The 18776-nt window shown below is 40.9% G+C and overlaps 1 protein-coding gene and 1 long non-coding RNA gene across 3 annotated transcripts in view; one reads left to right on the top strand and one right to left on the bottom strand.

Annotated features, from left to right (window-relative positions):
- The window catches only part of LOC147141101 (uncharacterized), a 31087-nt gene that overhangs the window by 807 nt on the left and 11504 nt on the right, over positions 1-18776 (top strand). Inside the window, exon 3 of the long non-coding RNA XR_015088302.1 lies at positions 17303-17361. This is a non-coding gene — a long non-coding RNA (uncharacterized LOC147141101). The remainder of the gene's footprint in view (positions 1-17302; positions 17362-18776) is intronic.
- Positions 1115-4813, bottom strand: LOC147141102 (ADP-ribosylation factor 1-like). Of its 2 annotated transcripts, none has more exons than XM_086042488.1 (5): positions 4694-4813; positions 3960-4142; positions 3777-3887; positions 2327-2451; positions 1115-2108 (listed from the first exon to the last, which is right to left on the bottom strand). In XM_086042488.1, exons 2-5 carry the CDS (start codon positions 4102-4104, stop codon positions 1950-1952), a joined length of 540 nt encoding a protein of 179 aa, XP_085898614.1. In that variant the 5' UTR covers positions 4105-4142; positions 4694-4813; the 3' UTR covers positions 1115-1949. The 2 variants fall into 2 exon arrangements, with proteins under 2 accessions (XP_085898614.1, XP_085898615.1); XM_086042489.1 differs by lacking the exon at positions 4694-4813 and adding an exon at positions 4596-4676.

The following is an 18776-nucleotide window of genomic DNA, read 5'->3' as shown; positions in this document are numbered from 1 at the left end:
GTGCTTAAAAAAAAGAGCAAAGAATTCATAGAGGGAAAAAAACGACGACACCCCCCCTTTGCGTGCCACACACAAACCAAGCTGAAGCAGGAGCAGCAGGAGAGGAACGACCCACACAAAGCCTCCCGATGAGCAACCCTGGACTTGTCCTCTCCGCCCCTCTGCCACCACCTCCATTTTACAGGCTTGGCTGCATGAACCATAGCAGCCTAATCAACCTGCAAGAATGCCCTTCTAGATTCCCTCCCTACGCAGTGTGCATGTGGCAGGTCACTTGCTGCTTCAGGCCAAACATTGAAGTGTTCTCCTACAGCCACAGGCAGCACATTGCTCTCCCCTGAGTCACCTAATGAGGGCAGCTATGACCAGTTGACCACCCCCTTTTTTCTTTAGCTGTTCATCAATCTTGACAAGATAGAAGTCCCGCGCAACCATAAAGTGAATTTAAATAATTGCAGCTTCATTTGCTTTGCATTTTTAGGTATAGGATAACTAGATTTGTGGGACATCTAAAGCGTTCTTGACCTCAGACTGGGTTCATCTTTCAAAAGGACCATGACCCTAAAGCACACAGCCAAGATATCAAAGGGGTGGCTTCAGGACAACTGTGAATGTCCTTAAGTGGGCCAGCCAGAGCTCAGACTTGAATCCGATTGAACATCCCCGGAAATTGGCTATGCACCAATTCTTGCCATCCGCTCTGCTGAAGGTGCTGCAAAGGCCTTTGGTGAGCGAAACTGACCAAAGATTTGTGTGGCAAGGTTGTTTTGTGGCATCATATCCAAAAAGTCTTGAGGCAATAATTGCTGCTCAAGGAGGAACAACGAAGTAAAAATTAGCCTATAGCTTCTATTTCTTTTTTTGTTTTCTCTGTAAGTCTGTGGCACCATGCTGGCTCCCACAGGTCACTCTTGGTAGCACAACTTGGTTAGAGTGGGGTGCTTTGTTGGTCATCTCAAGTATACTGAATACCACAAGACCAGTAAGCATACAACTGCCAATTTATTATTCATCTGGTGTGGGGCACATTTTATATCTTGGTGTAGCCCACTAGAGAAAAGTTTTAGTACCCCTCCCCCGAAAAAAAAAGAAAAATAGGGATTGTCATACATGGTTAATTTTGTAACATTGAACCACTTTAATTGCATAGTCAAGTACAAAGAAAAATCAGTTAAGATATTGAATTCATTCACTTTAATTACAGTGCTTATTTGCTCACAACACCCATAGATTAATTCAAACATTTCAATAGTTATAAATCAAAAACACCCCCACCCCCAGATATATTCAGAGCAGTGCAGTAACATTGAGGAAAAAAGCAAGAGGCAACACTTTTTTTTTTTTATAGATGAAGGCATATAAGTTTCTGTTTATACCAAACGTGACAATGTGCAACGCAGAAAATGTAGAAATATTCATTATTGCTATTTAATAGCCTTGCCTCACTTCCCAAAAGGAATTAAGGACAGCCATGACTTTGTACTGTCTCAATGTAAACAGTACAGGGTGTGCCAAGTTGTTGCGCATCGTTTTTCAGTTAGTGTATGCTCTTTAAGGCAAATGTGGACCTGAGACAGACAAAATAGAAAAAGAAAATGCCATTCCAACAGGATATGTTGCATAAAACATTCCAGTGTTTACCAAATAGGAAGCGGCTTGGAGGTTGATAAACTGGCAAATTGCCGCAAGTGCATTTTTTTTTTTGCCAATTGGTCGTATGTTTGCTGGGAAGAGTTGATTCCACACTTCCCTCATTTATCGCCCAACCGAGAGTCAAACAATCAGACTAGAAAAAGTCAAGTAAAGATGGCCCATTACCAAAATCTATTACACTTACATAAAATACAAACATGTCAGCTTTGGCCGAACGAAGTAATCGTCCAGTATGTCTGCGGTAACAACAGCTCAGTAGAGGCAGAATGTAAAAAAAAAAATGTATGAGGTGACTGTTAGTTGTTCTTCAGCCTGTTGGACAACCAATCGAGTCCCTCGTAGAGACCATCCCCACTTGTGGCGCAGGTAGCCTGGATGAACCATTGTCTGTCACGCAGGGAGTGAAGACCCAGCTTGTCTGTGATCTCAGCTGCAGTCATGGCATTGGGCAGGTCCTGTCAACACATTGCATTGACTTGAAACGAAAAAGAATGCTCGGAAGGCAAACAGAAATTCATAGTTGGAGATGGACATTTAGAGTTTTCCTTGTGCAAGTTTGCTGATTTTGGACATAATTGGAGGGCGTTTGTATTATACCTCCCTCTCATGAGGTTTTATTGGGTTTTCATGCGGTCAGACTGCCAAATACAATTCATTCAGGCAAACGACTCACCTGTTTATTAGCAAAAACTAATAGCATAGCGCCACGCAGTTCGTCCTCGGCCAACATCCTCATGAGCTCCTCGCGAGCCTCGGTGCACCGTTCTCTGTCGTTGCTGTCCACCACAAATATGAGACCTGCGACAAAAACACACCGATAATCAGGCCACACTACAGGATCATGTGTGAAGAGGTGTTTCCTCCATGATTAGTTATTGCACAGTTATGAATTTGAACCATGGATTGAATTCATCCTTACAGAATTTGCTACCAAGAAATTTGACAAAAGCTGGGCTGCTGCTTCTCCTACACTATGACTAGGTTCACACGCGCAGGTAATGTAAAATTATAAATATAAAATTCTGTAAGCGTTAATATTACATTATAAATGCAACCTCGTCTTGTCTGCTGTGTGAACACATGCGTCGCCAAAGTGACCCGCATGCGCAAAAAAAGAGACGACGTCACACCCGACGTTGTGTTTGCGGAAGTAAATGTAGTCCAGCAAAAAAAAAAAAAAGAAAAAAAAATGTAAATGTGGTCCAGTATGTTGGGGCATTTATACAGTGAAGCGATTAGGTAGGAGGTAGAAATAAATACTGTATTTGGTGGAAATTATGTGAGCAAACATGAAGCGATCTGAACCGTGGCTGAATTACTATTATCACCATAAATGTTGACTTTATGCTTCATGTTTCAAGTGGGATTAAATTAAAGTCAAATACAAAGTCAATAGTGTTACTGAAAACAACTTTGCAGATTCGATCCCCCTGCTGCCAGCACTTCCTGTCTGCGTACGCGGAGCGCATTTTGTGCTCCGGAACACGTCAATGTCAGATATATACGACCTGGCTCTTCAGACCATGGTCGCATTGTAAAAAATCGGATAAGTATCAGATTTAGGTCCACATATGAAAGTGACCCAGGTCGGATTTGAAAAAAATTGGAATTGAGCCGTTCAGATTGTCATTAAAAAAGAAAATTCCTATACAGGTCGCATATAGGCAAACAAAAAAAATCAGATCTGGGTCCGATCTGATTTGCCTGCGGTGTGAACCTAGCCTATAACGATGTCATAAAAAGACAGCGTTACTTTTTCAGTAACCCATACTGATGGGCTGAGGTTGGTTCAGATTTCATTGTAAGCCAATCAGAGGGAGTTTGGCAGGTGCTGCTGACAAACGAAAGCACACATTCTTTGACACATTTGAAGGTTTTTAAAAAATAAGAAATAATATATATATATATATATATATATATATATATATATATATATATAATAAAATAATTATTTTACAAATTACTTTTCTGATAAAGTAACTACTAGTTAGGCCGAATTGTAAAAGTAATGTAATTTACCCAACACTAGTAAGCACACATTTTTTTCTTCCTGCGTGGGTTTAACGTTAAAAAATGGGTATGCGTCATCACAGTGGAATGCAGTGTGGCGCCTTAACACATGCCTTGTGTGTTCTGAAAGTAATGACGCCACAGCGGTCGAATCTTGTCCTGACCGCCGACATCCCACACCGTAAAGCTGATGTTCTTGTACTCCACCGTCTCCACATTAAAACCTGCCAAGCAGAAAGTACGGTCACGTTGATGTTCTCACCCACAATGCCGACAAACACGCCAATGTGAATTACCTATTGTTGGAATGGTGGTGACAATCTCCCCAAGCTTGAGCTTGTACAAAATGGTGGTTTTGCCAGCAGCATCCAAACCCACCATGAGGATCCTCATTTCCTTCTTGCCCATTAATTTGAACAGGTTTGCAAATATGTTTCCCATGGCTGCTACTGTTGCTGCTGACTGGAATGTACGTTTACCTTGTCAGGAAAAACAAACACCCATTGTCAGCATAGTTAATGACATGGACAGGCTGCGTCACGTGCTAAAGTGACGTCAAAGAAAAGCGAAGTGCTATTAGAAATAACACCAAGCGAAAAATTAAGACTACTTGAAAAATGAAATGCATTCAAATTAAGTAAAAACGTTAAAACCGCCCTTCGGCATATAGGGAGAAGTTAGCAACGGCTGGTGTTGTTGATGAGTATCAAATTTCAGCTACATAAGCCGCTTGCTTCCAGTGCTAATCAAGTCGTCATGTTACCAGGAAACTTTATGTCGCGAGCTAAATATAACGGCCGCACTCATTCGAGAGACAGTTTAAATGAAGTGAATAGCTGAAAACAACCGAAGTTACGCTTCGGCCAAGTTAGCCAACCGGTTGGGTTGGCACTTAGTCTGCGTAGATTAGCATTTAGCTCCACGCCACTGACCCCTCGTTTACAACAAAACACGGCTGGCAATGACACAACGCGGGGGAAAGACGACGTTGAAGTAGTTTCTCAGCTGAGCACTTAAACGGAGCTTTTACCTTGCGGCGTCTTCAAGGCGTTTCCTTCCTCGGGGAAATGGCGACCATATGACACGTCACAACTTCCGCCGTGGTTTCTCTTCCGCGTTCGATCCTCTCCTTTCCGCGGGATATCGCCCCCTGTTGTCAAACGGCATACTTCTTTAGGCATAGCTGCCTTTAAAAAAAATGTGAAAAATTCAATCATTCTGTCACTAGACGCTTATAATATGAATGATATGTTAAGAATGGCAAGAAAAAAGTTGTCTATTTCTGAGATCAAACTAATTGTCTGTGTGTGTGCCCTGCTAATTGGGTTGCGTCAGGAAGAGCATCCGGCGTAAAATGCTTTGCCAAATCAATGATGCGAATCGAGCGTGCACTTGATTCGCCGTGGCGACCCTTGAGGGGAAAAGCCGAAAGGATAACAACAACATATTATCGAGACAAACTGTGATACATTTTTTTCAGTAAAAAGTAATATGATTTTGACATCGGTTTAATTAAAAAAAAAAAATGTTTTCGAGAGGATATATTGATTTTTGTATTTATATTTCCAAGATTAAAGTTGTGTATTTTTTTTTAGATTCACAACAACATTTTGGGGAAAAAAGTTATATTTTTTAGATAAACATATTTATATTTTCGAGAACAGTCATATTTTCAACATCAGTCTAAGTCTAATTTTAGGAGAATTCATTCATTTTGTAAATTGAAGTTATGTACGAGAATAAAGTTGAATGATTTTGGAGATCAAAATAACTCAGCGTAAAACCGATCACTTTTATTGCATTATATTGACTGGTAAATCAGCAAAAGTTAGTTTTTAGTAGTATTTTAAACCATAATAAAGCCACTTCCTTTTTTTTAAGCCGAACAGGTCATTGAAAAAAGAGCTCATTGAGGGGCCAGTCGAATTTTAACCAGGGTCAACTATGCCGGCTACCCCCAGCAGGGGGGGCAGCAGGAGGCCCATGGAGTTTATAGCTGGTGACAGACCACACAGAGAAGGGTCATAACACTGCCTTCCCCCCAAAACCATAATTTGTGTTTGGCTCTGCCAAGCGCGCCCGAGATCTCTTTCAGCATATTTGCACGCATTGTTGTCATTCATGTGGGTGTTGTTTACCCGGAAACAAAAATGATTTACAATGGGGAATCTGTGAGATGATTACCTCTCAATCATTGTTTGAAGTGAATATTTTATATCCAATTACCTCAAGACATTAAAAAAAGAAGGGTATTGTGTCCCTTTGCTTATGCAGCACCTCTTACTTACAAAAATACATTCGAAGGTTGCTTGGCCCATAAACAATGACACTGAAATAGAAAAATATTTCACTAAAACACTTGAAACCTATCTGCTCTCTTCATCTACGTATTGCTATCTTTAGAAACCTGATAGAAAAATCATTTGGGAGATCTGCTAGCATCCCATGATTACTTCAAGTATTAGCTGCCATTTTTGTAGATACTATATGTCTAAGAAAGCTACGGAGGACCATGACCTCTGACAAGACGTGGACACATGATCTGTACAGAGAGGTTGATTAGGAAGCGACCTAAAGCTGGCGCTGTTGCCAGACAAAAGCTAACAATGCGCCAACTTCTCCTATTTCCTCTTCTACGACTACTCCTCCTGCCCTGTGACACCATGCTACCTCTCACTGGTCAGTAGTGATGGCCAAATTAAACGTCAGCTTCAATTAAGGTTCACTGAGACTTTCCAGCCAATTGCACATGGTTTTAAGCAATCTTGCTTCATTTGTTCTATGGCAGGGGTGCTCAATATGTTGATCGCCATCTACCAGTTGATACAATACAACACAATTTTATATGTATAGGGCATTTCACAACACCTAGAGCTGTAACAAAGCACTTTACATACAAACAACAAAATAGCCACAATACAACAAGTGAAATCAATAAATTAACATAAAACACTATATACAATAGACACCGGAAAAGAGGGGAACATTTCAGGTCTCAGGTCGGATCAAAAGCCAGCGAATAGAAATGTGTCTTCAACCGGGTTTTAAAAGTGGACAGAGAGAACAGTAACAATACATAGGCATGTATTTTTCCTTGTCATGGGTGGGGTCTGAGTTCAGATGTTAAAAATCGGTTTAGGTTTAACACCGCTACATATATTATGCACATATTCTGTGCACGCTGTTCTTGTTAAGCAGGATAAGAATACACATTTTTAATTCGGAATTTCCAAAACTTTTTTTGCTAACACTAGTACACCTGTTGTATCTAGATAAAACTTACCGCAATTCTGTGACTGCATGCGACAAGCAGTTGCAAAATTGAAGGACAATTTTTTTTGATTAAGGTACAAGGGATCTTGACAGAGGGATCAGCGTGTAAGGAAACCGAAAACTCCTCACTCAGCATTTATTTACCAGAGCTGGGCATGGCCTAACCATCAGGAAGTTTCCGTCTTGATATTTAGCCGACCGACGCGGTCCCAGTCGGTCTGAGTCAGCCAAACGGCGTTCAGAAAGGACTTTTTGGCTCCGCGCAGCCAAATTAAAACAAATAGATAAATAAAACAGTGTTGTGTACCTTTTGGTCCCACAGACGCAATTACATGTGGCCCATATTGTTTTTATTTCACCGATCACCACCCTGTGTGTGTGTGTGTGTGTGTGTGTGTGTCTGTTGTTTTAATTTGATATTTTTCTTTATTTGTCGGCATGTTTGCTTGTGCGGCGCCAGCGGGTGACGTGCACATTCGACGAGGGACAGACTGGGACCGAGTGGGTCGGCTAAATATGCAGACGGGAACTATGTGACGGTTAGACGATGCACAGCTCTGAAAGTGCTGAAGAGAAACAAAATAATCTGAAAATCTCATTCATTTAAAAACTAATATTGAATTGAAGCAATAGATGTGGCACGAATGAGCTTTTGCTAATAACAGTGTTTGTTGAGCTCAAAGGTGATTCGCTAAGTAGTAAACGTTACGTTCAGTATGTTACATAAAAGAAGACTGAGGACGAGGAGCGATGCTAGCGGTGATGTTAGCTCCGTTCTTTTGTAAACACATACCGCTGACCTCGCTGGTAAACAACTTGAAATTGGCTTCTATAAAACACACACAAAGACACACATGGCGGTTTCCAAAACCACTCTTGACTTTTTCTCGGTCTTTGCCTCATCCTTTAATTTCATACTGAAGACACCCATTCAAAGAATTCTCAACTCCCCCAAAATACAAAACAAACAAATGGGCTTTTCCTTTTGGTTCAGGTGGTGGTCAGCCAATAAGAGCCATCAATCAAATCTCTTCATAGTGATTAGAAAAAATAACTCTTTCTAAAATTTTCGGCATTTTTTAATGTTAAAAACTTGTAAAATCCTGAGTTGCATGCCTGTTCTTTAAAAGAGGTTCAGCACCTCTTTGGGAGCTTTGCCCTGACTTTGTGCTTCTGTTGACCAGTTTAGAGAGTGACATTTGCATCAGAATGATTACTCTGTCATTCTGCTGTACTTAAAACACACGCACACTTGTGTCACTCATTGCTCTGCTGTGTTCTATTTTACACTGCATTGCCTCTAAAGTGACACAATTCCAATTGGTTTGCCCAATTTAGATATGGCCGATGGTATATCTGCTATATACTGTCAGGTGCACAGACAAATAAATATCGTACATCATAGGTGCACAGCAGAGATGAGAAATCCAAACGAGCTTCTTTACCTGCCGGTTGAGTAGAAGCACCTGTGGCTAAAGCAAAACTGTGGCAGGGTTTTTAATTTCTGGACCTGGATTTCCCATCTCTGGAACACAGACTTTTTAATCAGATCTACTGTAAATATTGTACATAATGTTAAGAAATGGTTACCATTTTAAATGTTAACTAATGTTGGTTATGTTACTAACATCCAAGTTGAAGTCATACTGTTTTTAAGTATTTTTATGTCAAAGAATAACGAGGCAGAAAAGTCATAGATTATAGTATAGTTCATAGGAAATAAAAAAAAACCTCTTTATTCCTGTTATACAGTATGCCTTTTATTCTGGAAAAAGACACCTTATATTAGCCAAGTATTATAAAAAAAATATATATATATATCACTTTTGTTCTTGAAAAAATAGGACATTATTTCTTTAATACTATGCCCTTTGTTTAAAAAAAAAAAAAAAAACAATTTATCCAGGCAACGATATAAAATTTGTACGGTGATGTTTCATCACATCGGAGCTTCTAACGCCCGAAAGCTAAGGTCCGGAGGAGTAATTATTTTATCCATTTTGTTTTATTAGCGCGCCAGGCCCAATACGTAGGTATACATGTTTTGAAAATATTATGAAAAAAATCTTTTTGAAAATTATTTTGCGGACCCCAAGCAGGAGTCTGGGAACCCCAGTTTGAGAACCACTGCCATCGAAGACATTCATTATGACATACATTATTTGCAAATTGGCCTTTGGAATGTTGTGATCCAACTTTTTAATTATTGAACATTATCAAAAACCTCTGTGTACTCCAGTGGTGGGTAAGGTGTGGCTCTAGGGCCACCTATGGCATTCTTTAGATTTTTTTTAGCATACATTTGACATGTTTATCTTCATTTAATAAATGGTTAGTTGATTCAGTTAAATTAAATATTAACAGATTGACTTATTATTGAATTAGTATTATATTATAACTTATACATTTTTTTATTAATATTTTACTCATTTAAAATGTTATTTTTCTAGCCTCATGTACAGATGACCTTGCCCATCTGTCCCTTTTTAAAACCCAAATGTGGCCCTGGCGTATAGACGTTTTAACAAGAATATAAAAGACAGGAACTATGAAAAGAACACCTTCAGGCTGACAACAGAACTGCATGTTTGTTGAAATGGAATATATGAATAAAAATACTTCAATAACTTACTCAACCCTGTCCCCCAAAATCGGGATTTAGCGCCATGCTGCCATCCTTAGTAGTGAAGCTGCTTGAGGTCCAGTTAAATCCATCCTTTCCTAGCTCCACGTTACATGTTCTTTGCACCTTTTCGCCGTCATATCTAGGCACATACTGACAGTTGTGACGTGTGGACACAGGACTATAAATAGGACAGTAGGGGGTGAACATACGCCCCCCCCCAAAACTCCCACTCTATCCAGTCTAAAAAAGCAAACAGACAAATTCTGATGGCTTGACAAATCTCCTGCACGCACACGCACAATGTCATGGTCTCCTTAAAGCCCCCTTAAAATGTTTTCCCCGAGAGCACCTTGTTCCAGATGGGGCCCCACAAACCCAGTAGACCTGCGCAATGACAGTAATCCCCCAATATTGCTGCACATCATATCAGATCAATATGAATGTATGACTAAATGAAGTGGGGGGGTGCTGGGGGGTCAAATAGGCTTCCTAGGGTGAGGGAACTCAGTAGGGGCCTTGCTCCCCGCTAAGTCGGAATAAAAAACACTCAGCAAGGGGCATGGGAATGCAGTGTCCCATATTCCTACGATCCAACATGTTCAGGAGTTTATTTGTTATTGGGACACATCATGTTGGGTGTCAGCAGTTGTAATAATCATCATCATAGGTGAACTTTATGTCCTTTTATTTAAAAAAAATGAAGACGTATTTTGGTTAGCTGCAGTATTGCTACAAAAGCAGACCGTTTCGATCCGAGATGTAACGCAACTCGGGGGGACAGGCATGGGATGCCTCCCTCTGCGTCTCATGTTCAGGATGACGGCTCGGGCCAAAGGCTCCAAAAGAGGCAGGAAACAAACCGAACATTATTACGGCCGCCATGAGAGGATCCGCGCTGGCCCCCGGCCGCTGGCAGCCGGAGCCAGCGGGCACCGTACCCCACGCCACTCACAGTAGGGGGCGCCACAGAGGGAGACAGGCCGAGGGCAAAGGATCAATGTGCGGCGGTGTCGTCTGCCAATCACCTTTGTGTGCTGATTGAAAAGGTTGCTAAGGGGATTTACATACGATTTTACACTCCGCCCCGGCTACATGAGGACACATTTGATTTCGTGTGTGCCATTACGTCCGGGCAATGCTTTTCATATGCACACAAAATTGTTGGTTCCTTTCAACCCCAAAATGCACATTGATGAGACACAACATTCTGGGAGAATATTCTTTGGACAGATGAGACAAAACTGGAGCTTTTTGCCATCAGGTCTATGTTTTCAGACAACAAAAAGAACACTGTACTTACTGTGAAACAAGGAAATGGCTCAGTTGTGTTCTGGGGCTGATTTGCTACTTCTAGGAATGGGTGCCTTCAATCTGTGCAGGATAGAAAGAAATCTCAAGACTATCAAGACATTCTAAGGAAAACGATGATGTGTTGTGTCTGAAAGCTTGGTCTTGGATCTGTTTTGAGGTTGCTTTTCTACATCTGGCACATCTTGAATCTTACCAGGGTACAATGAAATCTCGAGACTATCAAGGCATACTGGAAAAATGTGATGGCCAGTGACAGGAAGCTTGAAACATGGAGGACGCTCTGTCTTATGTTCTACACCTGCTTTGCTGCACCTGCCTCAGAGTATCCTGAATCTCTGCAGATTCCAATGAAATCTCAAGAGTTATAAAGGCATTCAGGAAGAAATGTACTGCCTGGTGTAAAAAAGCTTGGTCTCCGTTCTGTTTTGGCCTTGCTTTGTTATATCTGCCACAAGGTGTAAAATCTCAAGACTATCAAGGAATTCCGAAGCAAAATGTGATGCTGATTATCACGAATCTTGAACCATGGGAGTTTGGTTATGTTCTGGGCCTTTTTTGCTGCATCCAAAATAGGGTGTATTGACTCTGTGCAGTGTACAAAGGGAATCTTCAGATTAAAAGGGTCATATTTTTGGTCCTGACTCAAGGTTCGGAAAGTCCTGTAAGAACAGTCCACGTTGCATCTGTTTTGATCCATTTGTTTACACAAGAAGCTGATTCATCATTCATCCTTGAGCCAAGATATTGACTGTTCCCCCCATTACTGTTTAAACTGGACATTCTTTTTAAACTCCTGTCCCATATGTCACCCTTCAATCCATCTTAGTAGAACTGGCTGAAGAACACGAGAGCCATTGGAGTCAATGAGCGACATCGTAGGACATCCGTGACAGATGGTTGAGACAAGCCCTTGCAGGATGCGCTACTTCCCAAAAGACATGGTAGCCTCTGATGTCAGGAAGGTCCGATTGTTGCCTTGCAGGATGTAGGCCTTACTGGCAATGCGATAAGGGTAAACACGAGCACCATGCCAGGGAATTGGATTTAGTAGTGGAGGGTGACTCGGTTGAATGCGAGCTGCATGGTCCGGTTCTCAAAAGCAGGGATTCACAAAATGCCGTGTGACCCTTTTTGGAAAGTTGCTTCAAAGAGCAAAGAGTCTTTGCGAGATGAAACAAAATGGCGAGTGAAGGTGTTTATTTGAATGACGTGTGAAGTGAAGTTGATTCACACTTGCCGTGCATGGAGATTTTCTTTTTAATCCCTGCAATGCTCGGGCCATTAAATGGTCACTTTGTCATCAACGCCAAATTAAGATGATACACACGTACCAATAATTGGGCTAAGTGGAGCATTTGTCCTGTTTTCCGATCAGAATAAGAGCCGTCGCAAACTGTGTGATTCTTGACGATGAAGACTCGTTCATCGCAAAAAAATGACAAGAGGCCACCCAACTCTGGACATTGGGTGATTTAGAATCAGGACTCCTTGCGATGTGAACTGTGCGAGCCTGGACTGTGTTCTGAAGCTCATCATACAATATGTTATAACGTATCACTTTTTGAAATCCTTATAAAGATGGAGTGTCAGCCAAAGAAGATGCAAGTTGCTACAGAAAGAGGATAATGGGCGAGAATTAAGACTAAAACTGGGGATAAATTGAAAGGCAAGGCTCGCTTCCATTCTTTTGAATGTAACCGGTTCGAGATTCTACCACAAACTTCACTATTTCATCCACAGGTACATATCAAATTATGAATATGGTTAAGTATTGTTGCAAAACACATTTGTAATACAGATACTGTATTTCTATCACTTTGCAGCACGTGGTAGTGTGTCTCACACATTTATAAGCTAGAAATTGATTTTTTCCTGGACTAATTCACTAGTGTGAATGGCAACGAGTGCATACACAGGTTAATTGTACCTTCTGCCATCTTGTGGAAGAGTGTTAAATTGTTCTGAATACAATGGGGAGCAAAGACACATTACTGTAAGAAAAAAATAAAAACATTTGGACGCAATTTGTTACGGTTTGTGATAGGTTGGAACCTAAGATCAGTTGCACAGCCTTGTCATTATGAAAAAAAAAAACGTTATTACGAAAACTCAATTAAACAGCTGAATACAAATGCGAAAAAAACTGAAGAATAAAATGCGACACCAAACGGGTCGGAAAAAATGAACGGAAAACTGTGGTGTAAGGAGAAATCAAACAAAACCTCCACAACAAAAAGAGAATACAAGGAAAAGGTGGCTTACAGTAATGGGAAGAGAGAGCAAGGAGTGTTGCCAGGATGACGCCAAAATGTCGCGGAACAAAAAGCAGAATGGAAAAAATGTCCACAAGGAGTAACTCATAACCAGGAGTGAGACAATGGGCTCACACAAAGGGAAAAAATTGGCATCTTCCTGGTGCGGGCATAGAGAAGGGCATGAACTGATTAGTCAGCATGTTGACGATTCTACTCAACCGACATTTGAAGCTTGACGTCGACTAATTACTAATCAAGTGTTTTTGGTATCTTGTATTTCATTTTCTAATTTACAGAGCAGGTTCAACTCCCATTTAAGTCACTGGACTTGTGGAGCAGTCAAATGTCTGTAGATTTGTTTCTATGCTACTCTTTCCAAATATGTCTTTTACGTGAAAGTGGTCTGTGGCGCAAAAAAGGTTTGGGACCGCTGTACTGGGATGAAAAAATATCAATGAATCGACCTCGACATCTTCAACAAGTTGTTCAACCCTGACTGTATAGAGCTGATTACCAATAGGAATTCACTGCTGTGAATGCTTCTCCTGAGTGATTATCCTGCGGTGAGTGGTGCGTTAAGTGTTATTTCCCCTCCTCTGTTAAACCTGTTCACTGTTGATGATTGCAAATCCTTTTCTGTGTGGTCAAGTCCAAGTTGGGCTGAGCCACAAACTCGGTGGTTTTGCCGCGACCTGAAGCTTGCGCTGTTGCGAATAAAAGTCGAGGTTAGCAATGGTTAGCAATAGCACGTCAAAACCACTCTCCGGTTCTTCGTTCAAATATCTAAAATACGTGTTCTCCCCAAGCTTGTGTGGGTTTTTCTCCAGGTATTCCAGATTCCCAAAACAAGTGAAGACTCGAAATTAATTTTATCATTACATATTCTTCAATCGGCCGATTAATCGGTTATCGGAAATCATTCTACAATTTTCCGAGTCATTGTTTTGATGTAGGCAGACGGCCTCTTTGCGCTTGTGTGTGCGTGTGTGGCTCGACGGCGCACCTGTCTGCCTCCAGGCTGCGTAGTCTACTGCGGCCTCTCATTTATGACTGCTGTTGGTGTGCTAACCCATTAGCAGGCTTGTCGTGGCACCGTATTGAAGGCCTCTGACCGGCTGCTTGACGCGCCTAACAGGGTCAGAGGTCGCGCTGACATCACGACGGACACGTGAAGGGCACGGGCGAATTAGTGCGCTACCTGAGTCAATTGACGCTCGGGGTCCCCCAGGCAGGTGTAAAAATGTGCATGTAACAGACCTGTATTATCACAAAAAGTAACTATAATGAAAAATATCAAAAGCTATTATGACCCTTATTGGCAGTGTCACTTTACATAATTATTCAAAAATGTGAACGCAAAGAAATAATAAAAACAAACACCAACAACAACAAAAAACATCGAGTAACGTAATGCACTGAACATGTATTAGTTTTCCTTTCGCTAATTTTAAATTTGTAATTTTTTATTATGGAAGTGTAAATTAAAGTTTTTATCATTTGGAAAATATTTGTCTTATTTATTAAAACATTTAAAATGGATACAATTCTATTTATCTTACATATTTTTAAATAATGTATTTAGTTACTTTTTCTTTCTGTTTTTATTCAATTTTATTATTATACCACAATGATTTAGTTCCATTTTAATATATTTTTTTAATGAAGTTGAAATATTATTTTATAGAATGAAATTATGCAGTATTTAAATAATAAATTTTATATATTTATTTATTTTTGATGTGTATGAATTAATGACACTTTTATATTTTTATTATAATATTTGTAAATGAATATCATTGGCATATTTTATTTGGCACCCATTACCCATTTATTTCCCATTACTCTTATGTATTCTTACTTACAAATAGATTTGTGTTCATGCCAGTAATTTTAAATAAAAATATATCGACAATGTAATGCATGTATGAATGAAGGACTTTTTAATAAATAATTATCAAATTACCCAGTAGTCTAAATGACCTATTGCTACATCAATTTGAAAGATTTTGTGTAAAATTGTTTCTGTGCGGGATTTACATCCTAGTAATTAGTGTCAACTCCTCCGTGGACCTATCCAAGAATATATCTCCAAAGTCTTTATTTTCTTGTCCTTGAATTTGAGGCCTCTGCAAATGGCAACAGTTTGGAACATTTGTCCTGGCCGTGCATAGAAGTGGACATGGAGTGTCATACGGAGGAAAACGGCTTGACGCAAGCCAAGAATGTTGGGTGTCTCTTTCAAAGTGCCATAATGAGACGTTTTCTCTGCTCAAGCGGGTTTGTATTGTGACACTGACCATGTCCCACAAAGAATAGGTGTCAGTGAGTGACACACATGACATGATGTGCTGGGCAAAGACAAGCTCATCTCTTTTTGCTCGACTTGGAAATTATTTTTAAACTCACAGCACGGAACAAGATGACAAAAATCAGAAAAAAATAAATAAAAATGCAGAGACAGCCGCCACCCCCCAACCCCCGACCACCTTCCCCCCTGCTGACCAAAACCTTCCAATTAGGGGCTAATGTTATCTATATTAACCCTTCGCCCCCCTTCGCAGCCTCCCTGGCTTGACTTTATTGAGGCAGCGGCGAGGGGGTAGGTAGGGGGGTATGCGGTGGCCTCAATAAAAACAACACTAAAAAGCAATTACAGTGCTGTGAAGAATGGGACTTGTCAGTAATTTGCCGTCTAAAAAGCGAGGAGATTGCAGGTCTGGGGCCGATTGGAATTCTGAGCCTGCAGTGTAGTGTGGGAAAAGCAGTGGGAAGGCAAGCGCCACCCTTTGTCAGCTAATTACTGGAACTAGCAGAGGCCAGCGCCAGGCCCCGCTAATGATAACCCCGCTCCTCGACACCCCCCGCCGAAGCGCAACCTCCCTCCCGCCAGCTCGTCACCTTGTCATTGATACGGCCCATCTCGCCCACTTGGGTCAACGGCCGTCATGACCGCATGTTGGTAGTGTAACCAAAAATTGAAATCATGTAAGTGTACTGTTGCTTTAGAGAATATGGCTCAAGTCAAAGTAGTCCTCCAAATAATTACTTGAGTAAGTATGAAAAAAAAAATACTCAAGTGCTGAGTAACTTTAGAATTTTTTTTTTTTTTTAAATATAAGTCTAATACACACAGCATTGTTTAGGGCTAATTCTTAAGATTTATTTATTTCAATTGCATATAAAATTTCCCATCCATTTGAATGACTTAAAGTGCAAGTCAAGTAAAAAATGTCGCTAATAATATGTTCTATGTGCCCACACTAGTCTAAATCCTGTATTCGGATTAATGTTGTGTTTGTGTAATGTGAATTAAGCAGCAAAATCCACTTGTTTTTACCCACCTCAGGTGGCAGCCATTTTGTCTTGTACTGCCACTTGCTGTCCACTAAAAATGACATCACTGTGCTTACAAATGTCACATGACCAAACCCAGAAAACAGGTGAGCCGTGAAGGTCGTTACCTGAGCCCTTAGGCACTACGATGTCATTTTCAGTCGCAATTGTCAAAATGGCCGCCCCCTGTGATGGATAAAAACGGCTGGATTTTGCTTCTTAATTCATATTCCACAAATGCAATATCAAGGGTTCGCAAAGTTTTGCTATGATATATATTGGTCTCCTTTTTTAGCTCACAAAAATCTGGTATTTGAGTGTGTGTCAATTTTTTAGATCTACTATATGTCAGGGGGTGCGGCCATTTTACCACTTGCTGTCGACTGAAAATTACATCACAGTGCTAGGTGAGCTCAGGTAATGACCAATCACGGCTCACCTGTTTTCTGGGTTTGGTCATGTGATGTTCGCAAGCCGAGATACACTCAAAACGTACCAATTGCTCAGACATTTGCACGTTAAAATATTATGTATAAAAAAAGAATCTGCATTTATAAACACATTAATTCCCGTTTAGAATTACAAAAATGCAGATGTCAGGAAAACGGCACCCTCTGATGAGGCACTTCCTGCCTTTGCCCCAAATGTGAGCGGCCACTACCTAAATGAGGCGAGAGATGAGTGAAACTGCTGCTGGCAATGCCGGTGAGCTCATCCTACCTGCTCAACTGCTCGGGACTACACACACACACGCACACACATGTGAAAAGGTGACTAATGAGTGATCATGTCTGCCTCCTCCCCATTGCACCTCTGATCTGCTGATGACCCCTCGTCATAGCCTTCAGGCAGCCCCACTAACCCCGCGTCTGGGCCGGACCACCACATCATACGTCTACGGTAACGTGATTGACACACACACGGCACACACACAGGCTCAAGTGCATGAAAATGCCTCCCGTATGGCAACCCCCAGCGGCCGCTCGTTATCTGGCTGAGGTGCCAAGAGGTCTTTGTTAGCCACAACAATACAAACAGGCACTTCAAAAGGTGGCTTTACAGGTGTCGCCTCTCTTCACATTTCATTCTGATAAACATCCCTCGCATTCAAGGCGGGCGACATGCTTCGCACCTCAAATATTGCCTTCCTCATTGTGAAAAAGCAAAATATGCCTCCACGTCCACGCCAGCTTTCAACACTGACTAGCAAAGTCATTGTGAGAGAGGACCACAAGGATTACACAACAAAAAAAATGGTCTCTTTTGAGAATGATGTATTTTATTTTATTTTATTTTATTTCTTCAAATGGTTGCACGAAATAGAATCATCTGGATCCAGATACATTTTAAGTGGACTATACAGCTACTAAATAAATGTACCTCACTCAAACCTAACCCCAAACACTATTATCAGTTATAATAGTAGTCTTCTGTTTTTTGAGTTGTCATCTTACGAAAAATAATTTTTAAGTCATTAAAAAAAAATGTTTTTCTCATTTTTTGAGAAAGAATATCACCCTATTTTCACGATCAAAATGGCGCATTATTATGGTGCAACATCATGTTTCCATTTTGTCTGACATTTTCTCTCCTTTATTCTATTGTTTCTGCGTCTATGTTGACTTGGGTCATCCTCACCTTGAAATGTTTGCTGTTGTCAATGGTGAACGTCCGAGTGAAACTCCTCCCGCGTTCCCCCCATTCAGTAAAAAAGGCTCAGTGATTGCAATTAAGTCCTTTGTGTTGCTTTTATATGGTTATTGGCTGCTCCCGCTCTCAGTTTGGCCGTGTCAAAGTTCTCACAGTCGGGAGGACATGATTCGTCCTCTGGCAACTATCTGCTAACAATGTCCGTCTCACGTGGGTGACAAAGGAGCGGTGAGGCGGAGACTCTCCGGAGGCTCTGCTCTGGCCGCTAGCAAGCCGGCCAGCCAGCCAGCTTGCTGTCCATCCTGAGAGCCATTTCATGTTTTTTTCTTTTCTTTTGAACCCGTTTGCGTCCCCGTTCGCTTGGCGTCAACGCTGTCAAAGGGCCATCCAGTTAGCTGCTGCTTTCTCACAGACTCAATGCAGGGACACTTGCATGTTTTAACTGGAAAATCATAAAAAATTGTGTAGTTCTGGTCAACTTCCTTCCTTGTTTCTTCCCTCCATTATATGAAATGCCATATTTTATGCAATACTTACGTTTTTTCAAGAAAAGCACCTGAAAAAAAATAGTACCGGTAGTCTCGATAAGAAAAAATGCACATTTTCTTCAAAAAGCTGTGTTGTTAAAAACGATTTTTCACTAAATCTGTAATTACAGTTAATAC

The sequence above is a fragment of the Filicampus tigris genome, chromosome 10 (assembly GCF_054856515.1).
Source record: "Filicampus tigris isolate MCC_2025a chromosome 10, RoL_Ftig_1.0, whole genome shotgun sequence".
In the NCBI taxonomy this organism is placed as follows: domain Eukaryota; kingdom Metazoa; phylum Chordata; class Actinopteri; order Syngnathiformes; family Syngnathidae; genus Filicampus; species Filicampus tigris.
This window is presented reverse-complemented; position numbering and strand designations above follow the sequence as displayed.

What these genes read in the sequence shown, in the direction of transcription:
- LOC147141102 (XM_086042488.1), bottom strand. Translation starts at nt 4,104, where the DNA reads ATGGGAAACATATTTGCAAACCTGTTCAAATTAATGGGCAAGAAGGAA. An exon ending in CACCACCATTCCAACAATAG is followed by an intron (nt 3,888 to 3,959) that starts GTAATTCACATT and finishes TCTGCTTGGCAG; the next exon opens with GTTTTAATGTGGAGACGGTG. An exon ending in TTACTTTCAGAACACACAAG is followed by an intron (nt 2,452 to 3,776) that starts GCATGTGTTAAG and finishes TTTTTGTCGCAG; the next exon opens with GTCTCATATTTGTGGTGGAC.